The 22,811-nt window shown below is 41.6% G+C and overlaps 1 protein-coding gene across 4 annotated transcripts; it reads right to left on the minus strand.

Annotated features, from left to right (window-relative positions):
- Window positions 1-765: 765 nt before the first annotated feature.
- agtpbp1 (ATP/GTP binding carboxypeptidase 1) lies at window positions 766-22,715 on the minus strand. Of its 4 annotated transcripts, none has more exons than XM_076154191.1 (27): window positions 22,304-22,715; window positions 20,231-20,289; window positions 18,992-19,122; window positions 16,158-16,225; window positions 15,838-15,901; window positions 15,330-15,476; window positions 14,730-14,861; window positions 14,499-14,592; window positions 14,338-14,375; window positions 13,850-14,058; window positions 13,564-13,738; window positions 13,316-13,357; window positions 12,009-12,109; window positions 11,722-11,838; window positions 10,805-11,538; window positions 10,427-10,510; window positions 10,167-10,256; window positions 9,912-10,060; window positions 9,526-9,613; window positions 9,162-9,306; window positions 8,177-8,327; window positions 7,378-7,558; window positions 7,004-7,133; window positions 6,562-6,693; window positions 6,270-6,446; window positions 5,458-5,618; window positions 766-2,703 (listed from the first exon to the last, which is right to left on the minus strand). In XM_076154191.1, exons 2-27 carry the CDS (start codon window positions 20,260-20,262, stop codon window positions 2,541-2,543), a joined length of 3,735 nt encoding a protein of 1,244 aa, XP_076010306.1. In that variant the 5' UTR covers window positions 20,263-20,289; window positions 22,304-22,715; the 3' UTR covers window positions 766-2,540. The 4 variants fall into 4 exon arrangements, with proteins under 4 accessions (XP_076010306.1, XP_076010305.1, XP_076010308.1 ...); XM_076154190.1 differs by having other exon boundaries at window positions 13,564-13,741; XM_076154193.1 differs by lacking the exon at window positions 13,316-13,357 and having other exon boundaries at window positions 766-2,700; window positions 13,564-13,741.
- Between the last annotated feature and the right edge of the window lie 96 nt (window positions 22,716-22,811).

Raw genomic sequence — 22,811 nt, forward strand, 5'->3', positions numbered from 1 at the left:
AACCAAGACGAACTCAAGTCAATGCTCCTTAACCTTGCCCAGGTTGTGGTGCTGATACCTGTAATGCTACAAAGTCTTCCCTCGGTCAGCAGAAGACTTTATCATTACTGATGAGTGTAGGTGTGGGGTGGGGTTGATTGAGGACAGAGCATTACATCATCAGATACTTTTACCTGTCAAATAATAGGAAAAAAACGTATTTTGTTGAAGGTCTCACAACGTCACAAACAAACGGAACAGCTTCAGCTACAGGGGTGAATGGAGCAGGATTACCATTAGCCTTAACGCCGCACAGATCTGACAATTGACGGGCAAGAAGAAGGTGCCGGCCCATTCAAAATTGATCTGGGCATAAAAAGAACAAAGGAGGAAAAACGAAAAGAATTGACATTTTGATCTGAATGCAAATGGCTCTTTCTGACAGTCACACACATTCCTGTGAACGTCACCGGCTCCGAGTGTGAAAAAGAAGAGCTTGGATAAGAAAGTGCTCAGAGTTGCATTATTATGGAATCCGAATATAGATAGAAAGAAATCCCCCGTCTCCTGACGCAGCAAAGCTGATGAATAAAATATCATAAGGTATATCAAAGACCTTGACTGTTGGAAAACTTACTTTTTCCTTCCTAATCTGATGGGACCATCACAGCTCTGCTCATGTTTGGGATGAAGGTGTGAATGTGAAGGTCAATTCAGTTTAGTCCAGTGTGGTGGCAAAACACACCGTCTTGTAGGTCGCAATGTACAATAAACAAATACATCAGGTCATTTTTCACATTCATGTTTTATTTCTCATGTCTTAACGGTTTTTCTTTACACTAAATTTAAAATCAGTGGCTTTCTCTGCTATTTCACCTCCAAAATAAAAACACAGAAAAAAAACACACTAGTGACACACTATTGTGACTTAAAATCAAAACAAAAACACAACACAATCGCACACATTTTCTTCTGGCATAACACCCTGAAACACACAACAGACATGGAGCACCAAGAGAAAGGCAAAAAAAGGGAAATAGAGAGAGAGAGAGAGAGAGAGATTAGAGAGAGTGAAAGGAGATAATCAAATTGAGAGCAGAAGAGCATTAGCTGTACTGAGAAATGGAATAACTTAAACTCACACACTCACTCGCACACTCAAGAGCCCCATATACATACAAGTCACGTCCCAGAAATAATACTTAATAAATTAGAAAATAAAAACCCGAAAATAGCCATGCAGTAAATGTACAAATGCATCAAAAGCAGCCAACCTCCATCAACAGAGGGGGAAATAATCTAATAAACTCCGTTTCACTCTCGACACAAAGCACCGTCCTGTCTTATGCTGTGGGTCTCTCGGCAAATCCACAAAATTTCAAGGAACATAAATTCCAGTATCATTTTTCAATTACCGCTGTACCTTTGGGCAGGGCTTTGAGAACTTTAAGCAAACGGGGAGACTTAAATTGAGGTTTTACCAACTGGCATATATTGAGGTTTGACGTCACTGCTCGACTTGCCTGCTCTAATACTGTCCATGAAAACACGACCGGTGAATGTGAACTCTGCACATTCTAGCTTCTGAGTTTGATTTTGGTTTGCAACTCTTTTGCTTTGTTCATGATTATGATTAGTCATATATATAAGCACACAAGTTTTGTTTTGATAAGGATGAGAACATTCTACATAATAAATAATGTTCAGTCTTGGATAAGCGAGGCAAACAGCACATGGGTATTAGTACCGCATGCACAAGAGCTAAAGGTTCCAGAGCAGAGGAATTGAGGCCATACGATTTTGGATGACGCTCAGCTCAGGTCCAATACATGTGTGTGTTGTTATGCATTCTATTGAGGCTCCAATGATATGCCAAGACAATCCAGTTCCTCTAAATAGCCACTAGTGTTTATTTCAAACATATGATAAGGACCTAAGTCCAAAGATGGACACCACGATGGGAGAAGATGAGGCCCAAGACTTCTTGTGTAAATTAGTACCTTCAGAAGTCGTTGGTAGTGTAATGCTGCCACGTCGAGGCTCTTTAGTCTGTGCATTGTCACGTGTTGGACAAGGGTTCAAGTTAAGCTTCGGTTCAACTCCTTGCTGTTTGGTGATTTTCAGAGGTTATATGGTGTGCAAGCTGTTAAGCCCTCACAGTGACTCGTGGATGAAACAATTAGCTTTTATCCTTACCCATCAATTATTGATTTGTTATGATAGCTCATTTGGGTTATTGTGAAAAGCTCAATCCCTGTGGGAAACAGAAGCCATTTCCAACAAGGGACCAAGCAGCCACTACCACAGGTCTGTTGCGAAATGGTGCTATGTGACCTAAATACTGTACTAATACAATCCTTAAAACAACGGGGTCATGGCAGACAAATGGGTTCCGAATTTGTACAATTTCAGCCTAGTTCTTTTTAAATCCCCAAATTATCTACAGACTGGCTGGTTGTATGCTCAAACTTCCAAGTATAGAGGAGAGAAACACATGGGCCACAGCACGAGTTCGCCATCATTTGGTGCGTGTTAATTCGGGCGAGATCCCTGCGGACGGCCTAGGAGTCAGAGAGCTGCTCGAGGTGATCTGGGTTGTCGTGGACGTCGCTGCTGTGGTCGTTCTCGGGCTCTGCCTCTTCGTCGTTGCTCTCTGCGCTGTAGTCTACCGCCTCCAGGAAGGAAGGCTCGTCCTCGTCCATCACATAGGTGGTGGGGCAGCTGCTAAACAAACCAGGAGGAGTGCTGTTAACAGAGCTGCATATGAGCAACATGTTCAGTATCTACTAAAAATAAGGCGGAACTGGACGACTGAAGCCTCCCTTATTTTTTCATTTCAAAATGCAATGAATTCATAGCTCTGAATATTACTCACTTCTCAATGTTTTCCAAAATAATAATACAGTAATAAAGTTATTTGAACCCATTGATAACCATACAAATCATTATATTTCTTCTTATTAAGTGAAAAAAAAGAAAGTTATGTTCAACAACAATGTACCACAGTATGATACAGGCTAAAAATGAGACTGAAAAATCATAATTGAATAGAAGCTACTAACAAACGGTGATTGTGTGCAATCACTGGTGAGGCTGTTTTTTTTTTTCCTGTGGGTCTTAATGGTTAAATGGTTGCTGGTTCTTTGAGGTTTTAGTGGCTTTAGTGGGTTTTTAATGGTGTTAATGGTCTGAAATGTGATCCCTGGGAGACAGTCGATCAGGGGGCTCAGACACTGATCTCCAACCAAGCTCACCAGTGTGTGAGCGCGCAAGAGAGAGAGAGAGAGTGACTGAGTGGGCGAGAGAGCTGGGGAAAGAGAGAGAGAGTGCTTGAGTATATGTACAGTAAATGTGCGCTTGTGCTTGTAATAGTAAAATGATCTGGATGGACGAAGAGAGTGAGTTGCATTATCATTATAGAATTACAGAAATGTTTCTCTCGTTTCTCCGGGTCACATTTGCTGTGCCCACCTCCTCATTTCTCACCCAATACATTCATATACTTCCAAAACATAATCTCACTAGAAGGAAACCCCACACCTGCAACATTTAGGTGTAGTGTCTCTTTCACACACACACACACACACACACACACACACACACACACACACACACACACACACACACACACACACACACACACACACACACACACACACACACACACACACACACACACACACACACACACACACACACACACACACACACACACACACACTCAGAGATGCCCGTCATTTCAGAAGCCTCAATAGCATTGCCGAGATGACCTATTAAATGGTAAGTGGTACCATACCAAGCACCATGCATAAAACCATAAACCTATGATGAGAACAGCCAATCCCCAAGGACGCTCACGCACACACACACAAAACCACAGAACACTTTTTGAGTCCCTTAATGATCACACACATAAATGATAAATGAATATATCAATATGAGAGTAGGTTAGTCGGAGAGAGATGAGGAGATGGAGGGAGAGTGAGACATAGAGACAGACAGAGAGCGAGAGAGACCTGAGCATTAAGTGGTGGTGAGTAACAAAGCCGTTCTACTTAAACAAATCTGTGGAGGGGAGAAAGATGGACAGAAATTAAAACTTTTGCGGTTACAGTGTTTCTCCGCTTTAGAGTTGAATCTAAAGCTGAATCCAATCTGTGGATTATAATAAGAGTTAATGTGAGATAAATGTAAGTATATCTGAAAATCCAGTAATAGCAAAATTGACTTTGGTCCAAATGACATTTGGCTCAGTGCAGGTCTGACTTTTAAGGCAAAACATACAATTTAAGAACATTACACAGTAGTAATGTATATCCGAGTAAGTTGGTGGTCACCTAAAATGGAACTTGGTGTGACACTGATATTATAATATTCCATCAATTCCTAGAAATAGTTAAAATTTCCTTTCCATATGAAAGCAACCTTTAATTTTTCCGAGTTGTGACTAGACATGGAAAATATGGATCATGGTGTTGAGAAGCTCAAGGCAATGCTCAAAGGCATGGCCAAATTCAACTGTTATCAATTCCCTGAGAGAAAACAAACATGGTGACATGGAGGTATCAAGTGACATTCTGTACATTTTCAATATGCTCAACCGTCACTGGAAAATAAAACAATGCAGTTTGACATCTGCTTGTTCTTCTTTATTGCGTGTTCCGTGTGTTTTTGTACATCTGAGACTGCACATAATGGGCGTGAAAAACACCACAGTGAAGGTGTAATTGTGTTTGTGCAGATTACCAAACACAACAAAAATAACGCAGTTCTGTGCTTTTATAGACATTATTAGATCGCCAATAACAAATCCCTGCTGTCACTCCAGAATTTTCATAAACCTGAACATTACTAGAATAATCATACATACACACATAGGAGAGGGGAGGGCTGGTCAAAAATAATATCTGTCTTCACACAATTATAAGCATGGACATAAATGGGTATAACAGGAATAGTTTCAGTTTCATTGCAGTGCAGACAGAGACTGACAGAAAAATCAAGGGCTTGAGAAAAATGTAGCCCTTCCTAATTTTCACGGCTCACCACAAGCAGCCACTTGCCGCATGAAGTGGGTTGTGTTGAAGTTTTGTTGTGCCCAGACAACCCCCCCCCCCCATCCCTCCCCTCCCCCTGCCCCCAAAATGGGCTGGTGGAATCGGGTGTTTCCACCTCCTTCCACCACTCTGATCGCTGTTTCGGAACACTGCAGCCTGGAGTGTGTGGCAGGGATGAGTATACTTTGTGCAGATAGAACGTCTCTGTAAACATTTTACCATCATGAGGGTTTATTATGTAGGTATAAGACTTAGAAACAGGATCGCTTTTATAACTCAAATATCCTGGGAAGGTTGAGATTGGCAACATTGCTTTCATTCATTCATTTGAAAGTCCAGTGGTTTAACATTTTTGGTGTAAGCTTGGCCTCGTCTGTGTGTTCAAGCCCAGCATGCCGCATGTATGCAGATGTGTGCTAACCTGACAACTCTGGCGTGTGTTTCCAAGATGTCACTCTCCAGATCCAGCAGGTTCTGATGGTTACGGAGCCCCGAGGGTGAGGTCAGCCTCTTCAACCTCAACAGGGCCACACAGAAGTGGGCTCCCATCTCCTCAAGCTCTCTGGTGCCAATCTGCAGACCCTGAAGAAAAGAGAGAAAAGAAAACATTAATGTATGTAATGTAGAAAAGATCTGTCACGCATGCACACAACATCGCTGTCCAACTGCATCAGCAAATGAACACTGATGCAAGGATCAGACAAACACAGGAACACACACACAACCACACAAAGTTCCCGATTCAACCAAAAACCTTTCATATTCCGTTTTGACCAGATCAGAGCTAGGAACATCTAAACTTGGCCTGGCCACAGAGATATGCAACCACAATTCACTAGACATTATTTCCTGCACATCTGGACAAATACTTTAACACAAACCAGCGGGGGAGCCTAATCGAGGCTTAACTGGCAACCCAAGCCGCGGGGTTTGTCAGATGTTGACATTGGCAAAAATCAAAAGGAAGGGGATCCAGGGGGAATCTGTGAGCGAGGGAAGAGAGGGATGTGAAGGGTCAACAGGAAGGACAAAACAGACAGAAACACAGGGTATGTGGAGAAAGGGACTGTAGCTCCACCTGCTGGACATTTCAAATTCAAGGCGTCACCTGCATCCACTTACATGTGGGTGGAAACATTAAATAAACAATCTAAACAATAATTTAACACAATAAATTTCACAAAGGTTGTATTTATGCGGGGCTCCTAAGCACATGTGTACAGAGATTCTTACCTTGTATTTGCCTTGGTCACAGCCACAGACGGTGCTCTCCATGGTGTAGCTGCATTTTACTCCTATTTCTCTCCATACAACCACACGGGCCGTTGACTCTTTGGAGCGCTCCACAACAAAACTGCAGCTGGCCATGCTGAAGGATGGAGCAATCTGGGACAAGAGCTTGGGAAGTGTCTGACAAACATACAGCAAGACAGGAGAGATGGCGTAAGTAAGAGGGGGCATTGACATATGTTCAGCCAGACAGACATACAGACAGACGTGTGTTTGTGTATGCGCATGTCCCTACCCTGTATCCCAGATCCTCTTGCAAGTCACAAGATGTAGCATTGATATTAGACTGCCAGACTGTCTCCTTTAAACTGCAGCCATACATGAACACGTTCTTCTTCCGGGAATGACCGTGGTAGTCGCAGAAGATCTGTGCACACACAAACGCACACACCGCGTACAATCAAATCATCTGCAAAAAGAATATCCAACCTGTTGGTACAGGTGGAGGCCAGTAGTCTTGTCTCAGTGTAGCGTTTCAGAGTGTGCAAGGGCAAGCACTGTTCTGAAACCTCTGTGGCAAAGGTTAATAGGGTTGGACATGCAGACAAATACAATGTGTTTTTAGAAGGAAAGATGGCACCAGAATCAATAAGTAGTTTGAAAAGATTCCACATATTTTCAAAAAGAAACGTGATTTGTAGCAATATGGATAATGTCCAGTTAACTAGAGATCATACCAGTGGTGCCCTCTGTATGTGTGCAAGGTACTGCAACAGGCTCTTAGTGTGGTAGATGGTGGGGTGGAGGTCAGGATTGGGATACTGCCACTGTCGATTCAAATCTTCTCCACTCAGTGAACAACGACAACTACAGCACACAGGAGAAGGCAGAAGGAGAGAAGGAGAGAAGGAGAGAAGGAGAAAAGGACAGAGTGGAAGAAAACAGCAACAGCTAGAGAATCTGTCAAGCCAATAATGTTGTGTGTTAATATACACAAAGCTGTGATCATTGTGCAGGCACTGATTGGCAGACTAGTTTGTCATCAGCGTGTATAATTGAATAATGTGAATGAATCTATTTCTGTTGTGAAAGGTTTTTTTTTCCCACATACTTTCCATTGATAACTCCATCCGGGTTGAGCATTGGGACTATCTTGAAGATGTATGCCTCTCTAAGGCTGCTTGCCAGTGGGCTCGTGCCCATTAGAAACTCTAGCGTGCCCTTCATGACCCAACTGGCGTTGGTTTCTCCAGGGTGCACTCTGGCGGACAGGAATATCAATGGACGATTTCCTTAAGAGAGAGAACAGCACATAAGGGCAAGCATGTCAAAGATGTAAAGCATAATCTGTAAATTACACAGGACTTTTAATCAATGTGGGACATATCACTACATCATACAATTCCTTCCAATATTACTGCACACGCATGAGAAAGGAAATAAAGACTAGCTCGAGACAAGGTTGTCGGTTTTTAAAAAGGTAGTTTCCAGGAGGTTTCCAGGATTTGTTTCCAAAACGTACATTAGTCTGCTACGCATGAAATCATTCCTTAAAAGTTCAGCAATCATGGCCAATTACCAATGGCCGGTGCACAATGCAAGAAAAGTGTGATGCACGTACAGGGGCATACAAGATACAACTTTACTAATTGAATTTAACTTAACCCTCTTCATTAATGGAGACCCAATCTTAACAGGCAACCACTGCAGAAATAGCTGGCAAATAGAATTGGATTAATTTAAAGACTAATTACAAATAACACAACCATTTAAGTTTTATAAAAAACTCCAGGACATTTTGCCCATTTTTGACATTTTCCATGACAGGGAGGGTGAATAGATTTTCCAGTTTGTCAGCGATATTTCTGCAGAAGAGAGTCCTTGGCTGAGGCCCACATGGATATACTTACTGAACTGACAGATGTGGTCGCTGGAGTTGGACTCAGGCATGGCAGTGATGGTGAGAAGGGGGCAGCTGTTTCCTCCTAAGCTTTCACACAGGATATCCTGTCTTAGGTAGATCTGGGGGGTCCTCAAAGCCTCCAGTTTTAACAGATGCATCTGGGTACACAGGGAAAGAAGGAACAGATTCATGATCAGGTGATGTCTTCAGACAATTATAAGCACATATATGCAAAGTTTTTGTTAAAACAATCCTCTTTTACAGTTTACAATACAAAACTGCAACTGAAAAAATAATAAATTAAATTAAATAAGTATAATAATCACAGGAATAGACAGAAAATAAAAAAGCTAGACTTCTATTTTATCAATTGGAAATAGTGTGGAGTTTTAGTGCAAAGAGCAGTTGTAGGAGCTCAGATTGATTTGAACAGGAGTATTTTAGTCTTTAAAAAGCGGGAACAGGATATATCAGGAGACAGGTGCATCTGGGTACTCAGGGGAAGAATGGAGGACACAGCAAAATGGAAATAAAAGAAGAAATACAGCCCATGCAAACCCACACTTGAAACGGTTGCAGGTATATAATAGTAACAACAATGTGATCAGGCTGGAAATAAAACAAGGTGATGGCAAAAACAGACAGGGTTGCATGTAATTATACATACAGAAGTACTGTAGATAGCAGCAAACGCTTCAATACTACTATGTCGTTGTTTTGGTCTACCATCAAATGTCATTCTATTCATTCCCAAATTCTCAAATCGTCACATTCAAACATAAGGCAGTTCATCTGCACTTATTCATTAATAACTTACCATCACGTAGACACAGCATTTGTTACAACTACTTGTTCTATTACTACTGCTTTAATGCGATGTGTGTGTGCTTTGATGTTTTGTATGATAAGTGGTGGTTTGTTTCGTAAGTTCTTGTTTTTGTGTTTTCAAGTTGTAGCACTTTGGTTATTTTTGTTTTATTTATCATTATTACCTTAAGTGTGGAGTATGTATAGGGGTAGTGATAGGCAAAGTAGCAGACGTCGTCTTTATTGGTGAAACTTGTGCTGAAGGTCAGCGTATAATAGGACTTTCCTTTTTGACCACCTGCAGCAATGGTACTCCTTGCAAAATGGTTCCTAGAGAGGAAGAGTAAAGTTTACACGTTGACAGCCAGAATCCTGCATGACTTTTAAAATATTTTGTGCACTGTTGCCTCTGCAATATGGACAAATCATACTTGTTAAGCGTCTAATGCAATATCTACTTGATACAAATGCACAATGATGTTCAAAAAGCACAGAGGCTTTGAAGGTATAGACATGCAGGGCATTCTGACAACTACATAATCTACCTACTTGTAGTAACATATATCCGTTCCTGTTCTGACCCAACAAGGTCTGCCGCTGATCGCCTCCTGCACAGAATACATCAGCACCTGCATGCCTTCACACCCACAGACACACACACACAAACAAGAAAAAGGGGACAAATGCACTGATAAGAATATGCGTTCAGTGTTTAAGCTGAAGGGTTCTAAAGCTGAATATGTCAGATGAACATTGCTTCACCATTGTAAAGTTTGGAGTGTTTATGGGTGCCAAAGTCAATAACATCTGATACACAGATATATTTACAGATCATACTAACCCCAGCAAAAATATCACAGCTTGAAAGTAAAAACGCTGTATTAACCTTTGGTCCTTTCATCTAAATGATATAAGTCAGTTGGTGAATGACAAACCATAGTTGAACTGGCTGTTGGACTTCTCGCAGTTGATAATGTTGAAGCGGTAGGTGGTTCCAACCTGCATTCCACTCACTTCAAAGTAAAACCACTGATGGTAGTGATTACTGTTGATGTCCGAGTTCAACACAAGGTCATACTCATGTCTGGAGAAACACCGCAACATGAAAGTTGAATGTAAAAAATGAAATGTCTCAATAATAAACAATTTAACAATTCCACTGTACAGATTTGACAAGAGCAAATGCTTACTTCCTAATTTGAACAGCTTTCCTTAGGTTGCCAGACTCAAACTGAGAGTTAAACTTCAGTGATTCACCATCATCTTCAATCACAGGAGAACTGAAACACACCAACCACATAATTTAAGAGACGAATGTGGTTAATACCTGGAACTAATTTGCTCTAGTTTTTGACGCAGCAACTATGACAAACATTTCATAAAGCCTTGATCAGTTCGACAGTGATATCATGTCTCACTTAGGTTAGCAGGTTCAGTAAGAAAGACTCACCTGGGAAGGTCCAGGTCATAAAGTACTTTGTCCAAGATATCATTGGGATGAATCAACCTGTCAATATCTTGGAATATCTTCAGCCTGCAGGGTTAGAAGTACACACATAGAACAATAGCTTTAACACATTTCCCTAAACACATTGTACTTTATTATATGATAAAATATGGCTGATGATGCATACAACTACAACACTGCTGCAGATCATGCTCATGTTCTTTTCTCTTTGGTTATGTTCACAAGTCAGAATTCTATGTCCATGATTGCAAAATAGTTCACAATTAATATAAAGTGTTGGCATGACCTGACCTCTGCGCAATCTGCATTGTATTTCATTTAGATTTTTAATGCCACTTAAATCATCCATGACAATCTCACCTTTGTACACCATAAACTCTCTCCAGAAGGGGCTCCCTAAAGGTCGGGGCAACATGGCCAAAGTAGTCTGGGTATGCTACATCAGAGTAGTGAGGTATAGACTGTGTTCCCTTCACCATCTCCACATACAGATCGGGGTCGTGCAGCGGGAGGAGCAGAGCCGTATCTGGTACCTCCAGAACTGCTCTTTCGTCCTCAGGACCCTCTGAACCACAGTCTGAACCTCCTGTGCTGCCTCCTCCCCCCACTCTGCGTGTAGTAATACCCCCCAAGAGCAGAGGAGACTGGATGTGTCTTGTAGAATTGACCGGTGATCCTTCTGCTTCAACACCCTTTCCCCCTCCTGTGGTTGGGGGCTCCTCCCCCTCCAGACTGACGTGCTCAAACTCATGTGCCAGATCCTGTTGAAGTCTGGCTCCTTGAGAAAGGGGTCTGCTTTGTCTATCCGTTGAACGAATTTGGGCTTGGTTGTTTTTCTCTTGGTCCTTGGTGAGGTGGATAGTGTCCAGTTCTAGAGGTGGTAGAGGAGGAGGAGCAGAAGGGGCAGAAGGAGGAGACTGGCTTTGCTGTCCTTTGGTAGTGTCGCCATCTTGTTGGGAGGTGGGTATGGGGATGTGTTTTGGTGACAAGGCTTGAGCTGTGGGTACTATGATTGGTCGAGGGCATTGAGTTGAAGAAAAAGAGGATGATGAAGATGTGGTGGAGGCACTCTTCGAGCATTCAAACTTATACTCCTGTAGGAATAGGAAACATTAATGTCCTGAAAAGTAGTTATTTTCATTGTATTTCTTGATGTCTTTTCCGTATTGTAGACAATGTATATCAGATGCCAAATAATTCTGATAAACAAAGAACTTAAACCTGTTGATATTATCGTATGCAAGTACAAATTATGTTGAACTGTGCTTCACACTGACCTGGAAGTCTTCAGAAAGTTCTAGAAAGAACCTCTTATACACCTTTAATTCCTCAAATGGCCGGCACTTGCTCTCTTTAGGACACAGCTTGTTTAGGTCTGTCTCAATGTCATCATTCTGAAAGAAAGGGACGTTATGCAAACACTATTTGAGCACTGGTGGTATAGTGGATAGATGTTGAAGTAATAAGAAGGGTCTCTCTTCATTGTTGCTTGCACATAGACATGCTTGACATTTAACACTTTGAAGAAGCATCTGAAGGTATATCTTGTTGTCCTGAACATTACCCCAGAGCAGTGATCCTTGTCATCCTCTTCATTCTCTGAATCATTTTCTGTGTCCACTTCTGTATCTCCATTGTTGTCACTGTCATCCACCACATCATCCACTGAGTGCACAAGAAGATAATACATTAGGTGGTAATTAATACAAATATATATTGAATAAGTCTATTTTTATATTTAGACAATTATATTAAGATTGTTCCCATCCAGGTTGGGAATATAAATTTGACATCTTGAGTCATATAATCACACGGGTGGACACAAGATGATTTTGGTCTCCCATTCCTCACTGCCATCACAGAAAGAAATAAAATGATAACAGGGAGGGATGAAAGCAGCCATGACTGAGAGATGAATGAACAAAATAGAAGAGAGAGAGCACCATGTTAAAGCCTTGGCATAGAGCCGATGAGATTATAGACTTTACAATACAAAGGGAGAAAATGAATGAGGATGTGCAAGCCCTTAAACCATGAAGCAGGCTCAGTTGAGCCTCTTGCTACATAAAACGCATTTTCACACGCACGTACGTGCACACACAGACGCACACACACACACACAAAATTGTAATTGGACACATTTCAGCTCACTGATGCCAACAGTGACTGAGATAATTATCATTAGTAAAAGGTGCTATATATTTTTACAGATAGACTGTTGTAAGAATATGAAGTAGATTAATCCACTACAGTGCGAGTAAATTAAGACCATGAATGAGCGTGTTTTCAGTGTGCATGAACGTTTATTATGTGTAAGTTAAAGCAGCACTATGTAATTTTTGTAGCCATCCAGCATACTCTTATTGTCATGTTATTGTTTTACATTATGTTACTGTTGCGAAATTCAAAACCCTAACAACATTGTTTTCATAATGTATAATAATAGGCTTTACTTATGAGAAGTAGCCTTATAGGCACAGCTTATGTTCCGTGGTAGTGGAGCAGAACGAGGGCCAAACCCTGGGGAGGCTGGCGCAGCAGCCCGATGTCAAACTCCCATACAGGGAGCGCTGCAACCAGAAGCCAGAACACTGCCAGCTCACCAGCTGAGTTAACTTTCCAAACCACCGAGGCATTTTCAGTTTTGTTGCAGTTTACTGTGTCCCAGGTTGGGAAGAGGCGGAGTGTTAGAAAGTATGAGGTAAAGCGAGTAAACACACAATGCGTTATTTATTACTGATATTTCCAGCTCAAAAGGTTACATAGTGCAGTTTTAAGTGATATTATGTCGTATGAGAGCCACGTGACTAAGAAAGCAGTAGAGAGTGAGTCTACATATTTAGAGTTGGGGCTGTCTTACGTTCATCTTACCCTTCTTTAAGGGCGCGTTGCAGAGCTGCTGACTTGTTTGTCCTGTAGGGCACATTGCGTGTCGCAGTGTCAGAGTGGAGCCAACTACTAAGTCGATGCAGAGGAATAAGCACTGCCTGTGTGTGTGTGTGTGTGTGTGTGTGTGTGTGTGTGTGTGTGTGTGTGTGTGTGTGTGTGTGTGTGTGTGTGTGTGTGTGTGTGTGTGTGTGTGTGTGTGTGTGTGTTAGAGAGAGAGGTTGTGGTCTCACCCCCAGGTGCCTGGTTGTACAGCAGTGCAACAGGCCCTCCTGCAGGTATGTACGGCAGCTGGTAATGGAAGGAAGATTTAACTGTAGGAACAGGCAGCCGGTTCTTGGGAAAACACTTCCTCATGATGAGACTGGATGTGTTGATCAGACCGTCCAGAGTCCGTACAGGAAGACACTCCTTGGGAGAAAACCAGAGTGCAGAAAAGTGATTCTATAGGCGCAGTTTGTATGTTTGTGTTGCTATGATACCCTGTGCTTTTTTGCCATTGGCCCCATTCTCACTCACAGTGGAGGAGTTGTAGAGAATCTTCATGCCATCAGCCTTTAAGAAAGCCTTCCTGCCTAGTTTGATATTGGTGATGTTCCTGAGACAAATCAGCAGTCCTTTGCGAATCAGAACATGGCGATGCCGTGTGTCATGACGATGCCAGTCCACGTACAATGTCAGCAAGACGGGCACAAAGCCTCCATCCACTGCACGGCGAGCATTGGTTTCTGGAAAACATTACAAAAACAGAAAATTTTACAATTAATAAAAGCAAGCATGGAAAGTAGGAAACCGGGCTGAGGTATCTTGATCTTTGCTTAAAAATATACAACAAATAAATCATTTTATTTTTCTTCTTTTGCAAATAAATCTTAAGTAGTTTGGACATGGAGAGAAGGAGACCATCTAAAATGGGGAGACACAGGTGGGGAAATCAGTAGTGGACAAATATTTAGTTGGCAACAATGGAGGGACCACAGGGTGCATGTATAGTGCAAATTACTCACTAGATTTAAGCAGCACTCCAAGTGTGTCCAGAGAAATCCTATGAAGTAGAAGCAAGACAGATGATGCTATAGGTAAATCTGTAGTCTGTGGATGGCAATGTGAATGAGCCTAGTTGGGACAAAGCCCTGTAATATGCCAATTAATGCAGACGGCTGCTTACTTAAGCAGAATGGTGTTCTTGTTGCTGTATGGCACAATGGTGGTGAAAAGTAGCTCCACCACTCCTTTCTTGCCCAGGGCAATAGCATTCACCGCTTAACACAAACAGACACATGAATGAGAAAGGAGAGACATCAAAAACCAGATACTCAAACAGCCACAGTAAAGTTTCAGTATTTTGCATCATTTTTGGATACTGGTCTGCTTGAACACAGAGGTATTGTTTACTCACAGTTGGCAGCGCAAACCCTGAGAACCTGCAAGCAGGGCAGAAGCAGCTTGGTATTCTGTAGGTTCTGTTGCAGCAGGTTGACTGTGACATTGAGAGCTCCACTCAAACGAGCCTTCACTCCAAACTTTCTGTCTACACACAGAGGTTGCATGGTCACTATGCATCGAAGGGTGTTTGGGTGTGTTTACCAATGACAATACAGTGTTTCAGCAGCTTTCTTAAATAGATCTGACCAGACACAAATAACGTTTTGAACACACAAAGCTAAGCAGAAAGGCTGCCTTAAATCATGCAACTGTAGCTCCACTTGGGGCAGAAGACTTTACTTACCAATTTGTACACAAGTGATTTAACTGCAGGCTTTACCAGGATACAACATACGTATTGGGACAATCTAAAAATATGCACTGCAAAAACTCAGCAATGAATCTTACCTACGTGAACTTCAGAATGTTCAGATTTGTTGACACTGTCAGAGAGGTGATGACTTAACTTTGTGGCAGTGATAGCAGTGATGTGCTGGATTGCCTCATAGTGAGAATACTCTGTTCCTTTCTTAAACCTTCCATTACATTCTCAATTGGATAAGGTTAAGCCTACCTTTTGGTCCGACCTTTGCCAGCACTGAGTGCAGTTGCAGCATGAGCTCCTCATCGGGGGGTGATTCTTTACCGGCAGTGATTAGAACCTGGAATACTATGCTTGTCCCTCCCTTAGACACAAATACTCCAACTCTGCGACCTCCACCTAAGACCAAAAATGACAGCATACGATCAAAAATAATTCAGGACAGTATCAGAAAAACCTGGATAAAAAAAGAGACATGATCTGTTGAAAGAAGGCAGCCAGGGGTTGCAGGGTAACAATGCAAACCATGTATCAATCACAAAATCCAATATTTTACCACCTGATTACATGTTTGTTTGGGCAGTTACTGAAGACATATAAAAGAACCCATTTTGTAACCATTTGGGGAAATACATTTGCTAAGAGGGCATCAAAATACAAGTTAAATTAGTCAGTTAGTTATTATTCATGGGTAGCAAGTCTTATCAGCTTTTAAAAATCCAGTTTGTCAACTATTTGGAGAGCAGAAAAAAACTCTTACCCACAGTCAGCAGCTCACTGAGAATGTAGAGAATGTTCAGAGTGGTCTGCACATCCTGGGTGTTCTGCCAGAGTCACACAGAGAACATTGCAAATCTGCACATATACACAGAATTCAACAACAACAGTACAGTGAGTGAATGTGAGTGAGCTGCTTATTTGACCTTTGGCCATCCAGTTATTGAACAAAAGCAAGACTGACCAACATTCAGCATACATTGAAACATAGAAAGGCATCCTTCAATTTCTCTGAAAATTGGAACTTTAATGATTGGTTCACATTGCAATCATGGGTCAAGCTGTGTTGATAAGTGGGCTTACCTCCAGTGAGGACAGGATGACCTCCATGCCGCTGGAACTTTTGGACATGACCTCCTTTCTGGTTTTCTCTGCAACACACACAGAAAATTGAGAAATGAAGATAGACAGTGCGGAACAGCAGAGTGGCTCCTCAAATAAAATAAGGGCTTTAACTGTTAGGTCTCGCTTAAGTCAAAATGTCCCCAAAGGCAATTCTCCCCGACCGTCGTTATTGGAGAACACTATGAACTTTTTACATAGAGATGAAAAGATTCTGCTCTATTTCACATTAATGGAACATCACTAGACTTCAAGACAAGGCTCAAACTGTTTTTAAAATAGAATCTTTATTGTCATTGTAAATGTACAACAAAATTAAAAGTGCAGTCCTTCTCTTGTGCAAAAGATTCAATAAAGAAGCCTCCAAGATAAATAATAATCATAAAAATAAACTAACCAAGACTGTAAAAATTGAAAAAAGTGCTTTCAGAGTGCAACATAACCACACATACAGTACATTTTCACATTCTGTTTGTTTTGTTGTGGGTTTGTCCATGTTTTAATAGCTCTGTAACTTCTGAGGGCAGCAGTTCAAACAGATGGTGACCTGGATGGGCTGGGTCCTTCAGAATGCCATGAGCTTTCTTGAGGCAGCGGGCACAAAAATGTGAGGTTGCTGTTCTCTTGCAGACACTGTAAAGTCCATCTCTAAGTGACATGAGAGAGACTGAAAGCTCCACTGCCCTTTTTTCTGACTCTCCCGCAACTCCGCAACCACCACATACACGTCAATTAGAAGTTAACATCATTGTGTCTTCTTTAAAGTGAAGATGATGTCTTTGTCATCTGCAGAATTGCATGATTATGAAATCTGTAGAGTTGTATTGCTTGATGCTTATCTTGCACATCAGGGGAGAGTGACAAGCATGACACACTGCCACAAGGCACATTGTGACCTTGTAGAATTGCAGAATGCAATGCATCAAGGGAGCTGTCAAGCATTCACTCCTGATATATGATCTTTCCCAAAAAAAGCAAGACACACACTCACCCCTTTAGTAGTTAAGAGTTATTGCCTCTTAAATCAATTCTGTCATGCCAGACTTTTAAAGCTCTTGAAAACTAAATAGAACTTCAACAATAAACCTCAAAACCAAAATCACTGAGAAAATGAGAAACATATTAGCCAGTGGTAGAATAAATATAATATATAATATTATAAATATTGTAAGGCTATTTGTTATTGATTAGTGTAAAAACAATTCAAAGTACAAGTAATCAACACAAGCCAAGACAACATTTTGCTTATTTTGTGTGCTTGTTTTATCTTAATTTGAAATGTGTGCCAAGAGGTGAATTATAAAAGTAGTAATAGTAGAAGTCTTTGTTTTAGTTGTAACAAATGCCATCTACCAACAGTGATCTGCACTACTATCTTTGGTATTGATCCTAAATGTAATCAGATGATTTATTACGTAAAGTGACTGCTAAAGTATGAGTGACAGCAGCTGAGTAGTTGTTACAGCCTCACTCCCAGTGCCCTGAGGAGGTCAAGCTAGCCTACTTTAAATGTGTACATTTTTGTAGTATATTTTCATCATTTGTTGCCCTGCCTGGTGAATCCGGGCAAACCAAACTTTGCTTGTGTTTCCAAAGGTGATGGCTCTCCATTTCATAACAAGTGTGGCAGTGCGGAGACTCAGAATGAAACCAAAGGGACAATCAGAGTCCATAGTCCAACTCTGCAACTGTACACTACCAAAATAAGCTAAGCATGACAGTGTGACACTAGCACTCATCGCCTCCCCTTGCATGTTACAAGCAACTAAGATGTCTCTCCTCTTGCCTTGCCTCCTCTCCTCTTTCTCTTGCCTCCTCTTTTCTCTTAGAAAGGGAAAGTGGCCTCCCTGTCAAAGCTGAAATTAAACAAGGGGGATTCTGCTCCTATCATTGAAGCAATAATTCACTATTATTACCATTATGGCCATCAAAAAGCAGCTTTTTGAGTTTTTTTTGTTGCCTTTTCTTAATTGTATTCTCATCAGAAATGAGTTTACGGCTGTTCTACTATAACGCCCATGACTTTGTAGAAATTCCTCCCCATCACCTTTGGTCTGTCTTGACCTCAGAACATGAGACACACCAGGAAGTACGGCAAATTACTGAGAACAGGGTCAAGCACAGCCCACAGCTGCACCACAACCAACGTCAAACTCACACATCTCTGGCTAAGGCAACAGGCAGGGTGTGTGAAACAGTCAAGCAGCAGACGGTAGAAGAACAGCTGATACTGTAGATCATGATTGACAGGTTCCCAGGTGACTGCTTTGAAATGTAGCCAGCAGTCATTCAGGACATTTTTTTTACTTAGAAGAGGGTGGAATGGACACACGAAGCAAGGTAAGGAAAATTAGGAATGGCGAAAGGGAAGAAGTCCCAAAGAAAAAGTACAACGTATGTCACTAGAGGTATTCTACTGTAGCCTATGGAATTACTAGACCTACGTAAAATGTTTCATTCCATGCATAGCATCACACACAGGCTTCACCCAAGACTCTCAAAAATTCCCGCTGCAAATAAGTCATCAACAAGAGACTACAGACAGAAACGACATTTGGTGACACAACCTAAGATCCAAAGCTTCCTCAGTGGTTTCTAAGCCGATGTCTCTACTTTCTAAAAGAGCCTACTTAGTAATGAAAGGTGCTGTATTTCAGATTAGGCCCTAAAAATGCATATTTGTGGAAAATTCAGTAAATGAAAAGGGTACCTCCAAGGAAAATCTTTGTGTGTGTGTGTATGTGCGTGTGCGTGCGTGTGCGTGCGTGTGCGTGCGTGTGTGCGTCTGCTCTCACCCTGTGTCTGTACAAGATGCAGTATTTTGCCAGTGACATGTCGAGATGCTCCTACATGTTTCTCCATATCGTCTCCGCTCATCTTTTCCAGCTGGCTCAACAGCATCACCACCTTGGAGTTACTGGGAACCCTAGGAACAAACACCAGGGGATACACCACATATGTACAATGCACACACTCACAAGATGAGTTATTTTACAAACGCATTCATGCATGGGCTTTTTTAATAACACAAGCCAAGTTCAGGAAGGTTATTAAGATTTTACAGTTGTTGAGTCCATGATGTGATGCCGTATTAAACAAATAAGCACTAAACACACACACACACACACACACACACACACACACACACACACACACACACACACACACACACACACACACACACACACACACACACACACACACACACACACACACACACACACACACACACACACAAATAAACTACTTCACGTATGCTAAACTACTTTCAAACACTGCATAGGTAATGAAAGGCACTCGTGCTGTAATCTTTGTTCCAGGGAGATGGGGCTTAGCTGGAAATATAAGGTTAGAGGTCGTAACAGTGACTGACCATGGGAAACAGAAACTAAACTCTGTGCTTCAGTCGCTGGGTTTTCTGATTATATGCCCATAAAAAGAGAGGGGGGCAGCAAAAGAGAATAATAAGTTAAGTGTGATGAAGTAGAAAGTCAGAACAAGAAACCCTTTTGATTAAGGACTTCAGCTCAAATGAAAAAATTGTAAAACTCATTAGACTAATACACAACTAATGACTAATGCACTCCAGCGCTGCACTAATAAAAAGACCCAATGTGGGTATTTAAGCTTGGTGAGAACAAACATGGTAAAATGCCTGTAAATTAGGACTTTCTGCAGAATTTTAAGTTAGTATTTTTAGCCATCATGATACATTTGGCTGGTCTGGGATAGTCAATTAATAATCTACACACACAAACTGAACGCACACACCCGCAGCAAGGACAGTTGACGGCAGTTGAAAGGCAAAACAAAGAAGTAGAGAACAAAAGCACAACATGTCAAGTTCAGCACTCACTGAGCACTGAAAGAATGTTAACAGATGGCTGCGATGGAGGGGTGTGTGTGTGTGTGTGTGTGTGTGTGTGTGTGTGTGTGTGTGTGTGTGTGTGTGTGTGTGTGTGTGTGTGTGTGTGTGTGTGTGTGTGTGTGTGTGTGTGTGTGTGTGTGTGTCTTAGAACAAAAGAGCAACTCACCCTTTCTCTGAAGTCATTTTTGGTTTATTCATTTTCACCTCATCAACACTTCACATCATCTACAACAGAAGAGAAACAACTTCATTGACTTTGCACCTTTTCAGAAGTCGTTAGAAATGAAACTTGACTCTGTGTACCAAATGAAGACTTTGTCAACCTTTGAAATGTTATGTCATGGTTTAACCCTTTATTGGGCCCAGCAACTATGCCAAAACCAGCAACTGTGCCAAACCCAGCAGACGCGCCGAGTGACTAACTCACTGGGCTATGCCAGCATAACACGGCTCATATCCACTGTGACAGGAACAATCTATCAGATTCACCCTGATTAAATATAAAACCCTGATTTTATCCAAACAAAGGGGACGCCCTAAATATCGGTGACAAGAGACAGTAACAAACATTGCAAAAAAGGGATCAAATGCTAGCAAACATGTACAGTGATTTCATCTTGACACCACAGGCAGAGCTAAAACATCAAAGTCTGCTGTGTCTTTGTGACATTTAGGGTCGAAATTCAAGACCCCCGTAGTTAAATTTTGGTTAACAAGTCAAAACGCCTGCCATGAGTAAGCCTCTGCATATCTACGCCTTCAAAGCCACGCAAGGATATTTTTTTCGCTTATTTGAAAGTCTTTTACAACACAACTTAAACACTTCATGGTTATACTGTGCTACTGAGTCAGATGGTGTAAACAATCGATAAATATATTATGGCCTATTGCAAGCAGAAAGCACAACACTTTTAATAACAGAGGCATTACACTATATTATACTGACAAGAAGAAGGGCCTTTTAACCTGAACTAAAAACATCAGACAGAGAGAAACCCTTCATTCTTTCTGAAAAGGTGCAACAAGAGAAAACAGGCTTGATACATAGCAGTCTGTACCCTTAAATGAAGTAGTAAATCCTACTGCATTTACTGCTCTTCATGCTTTATTGTACACTTTTGTATAATCCCAATGGAATTTCCGATTGTGAACACCCGGCCTTTCGTGGAGGGGGAATCTCTCTTGGAATTGCCTCTCCCCAGGCTTCTTCCTTTTTTCCTTATACATTAAGCTTTTCTCTGGAATTTTTCCTCATCTTCCTAGAGTAGGAGGCGGGAATTTCCTGATGTGGGCGTGTAAAGCCCTTTGAAACGTTATATGCAATATTGAGCTATAGAAATTGACATTCTGATTGATCACTTTAGCATGAACTCATTGGTGGTCTTGTTGTTTTTAAACCACATACATCTGACTGTCACTATTTAGGTTTAGGTATTTGTAAAAAAAGGTCTTAGGTGCTGTAAAGGTGAAGTAAAGGTAAAGTATCCCCCCACTCCTGCAGGAAGATTTTAAATTATTAAACTGAAAAGGAGGTAGGATGTAAAGATTTATTACTTGCAAAGCCATCTTGGTAGCACATCACCTTCCTGCTCTTGATGCCGTTATAAAACCTTTGTACTAACTTTCTGTATACTTTACCTACACATTGAGGTCCGGTGCACATCAAATTGTGAAACGGTGAAATTCTGTCAGATCCCTAATGACAGCCGTGAGCGCGTAAAACAACTCCCAGACCTGTATGCGCTCATGATGATTAGCAGCGCTCTCTAATTTAAAATAGCCACCTGACGCCAGATGCAGATATCTGACGCCATACACACTCTCTTGTCATTTAAGCACTGCGTCTCATAGGTATAACGGTATGGGAAAGCCTCTATACACTACTATATAAAGGAATCGGGACAATAACATCTTAAAGCCTTACCCACAACCCTTATATATTGCCATAATTTTCCCAAATTCTATCTGATCTGCTTTATCCAAACGTAAAACTATCCCTGAATTCTGGATTAGTCATTGTCTTGAAGAGATTATGCGCGTCTTAAACAGTTAGGACATGGTTATGATAGATGCTAGGGTAGCTGAGGAAGGTAACCGTGACACCTGCTAGACTGGTCACTCATTAAAAAGCGGCTAGCTAACGGGCTCTATGCTAACACAAAGCTAGATAAAGAACAGATGGCGGACGTTAGCCAAGTATGGCCGCGGCATACTCAGATAAAGTGGGGATTTTACAGACCTGCACGGGAACTATTGTGGCTCCTACGGGGTTGAAGCAGTTATGATGGTACTGCTGAGTCTGAGCCGTGCCTGAAACGCCCTGATGTTTTGAGTAGAGCAGCTGACACACTGAATATAAATAAAGTTCATAAAGGCGTTTTTTTAAATGTGAAATAGCGCGAGAATGTGCGTAGTTTAGGGGGAAGTCGCGACTGTTTGTCAGGCTCGGATCAAGGTTACCACTTCCTTATAAGCTGAGCAGAGATGGCGGTGGTGAAGCCTATGTGTTGACTTGCTGACTTGAAGTGCGTAGGCCCTACGCCGTAGGGAGAGTGGGCGAACGAAAGTTCAGCACCCCGAGTCAGCGAGAGGTTCCCGTATGTCCACTCGACATCCACCCTTCAGTGAAGGTGCTCGCCACTCTATCACACTCCGAGAGTACAAGAATCCCACAATGCATTTGGATAATCTTTTTCTAAGTAAACTTTATTTATATTTGTAGTAACAGAGAAGCGTAAGAGGAAAAT

The sequence above is a fragment of the Genypterus blacodes genome, unplaced genomic scaffold, assembly GCF_046128005.1.
Source record: "Genypterus blacodes isolate CSIRO-AG114 ecotype Tasmania unplaced genomic scaffold, CSIRO-AGI_Gbla_v1 ptg000061l_1, whole genome shotgun sequence".
In the NCBI taxonomy this organism is placed as follows: Eukaryota; Metazoa; Chordata; class Actinopteri; order Ophidiiformes; family Ophidiidae; genus Genypterus; species Genypterus blacodes.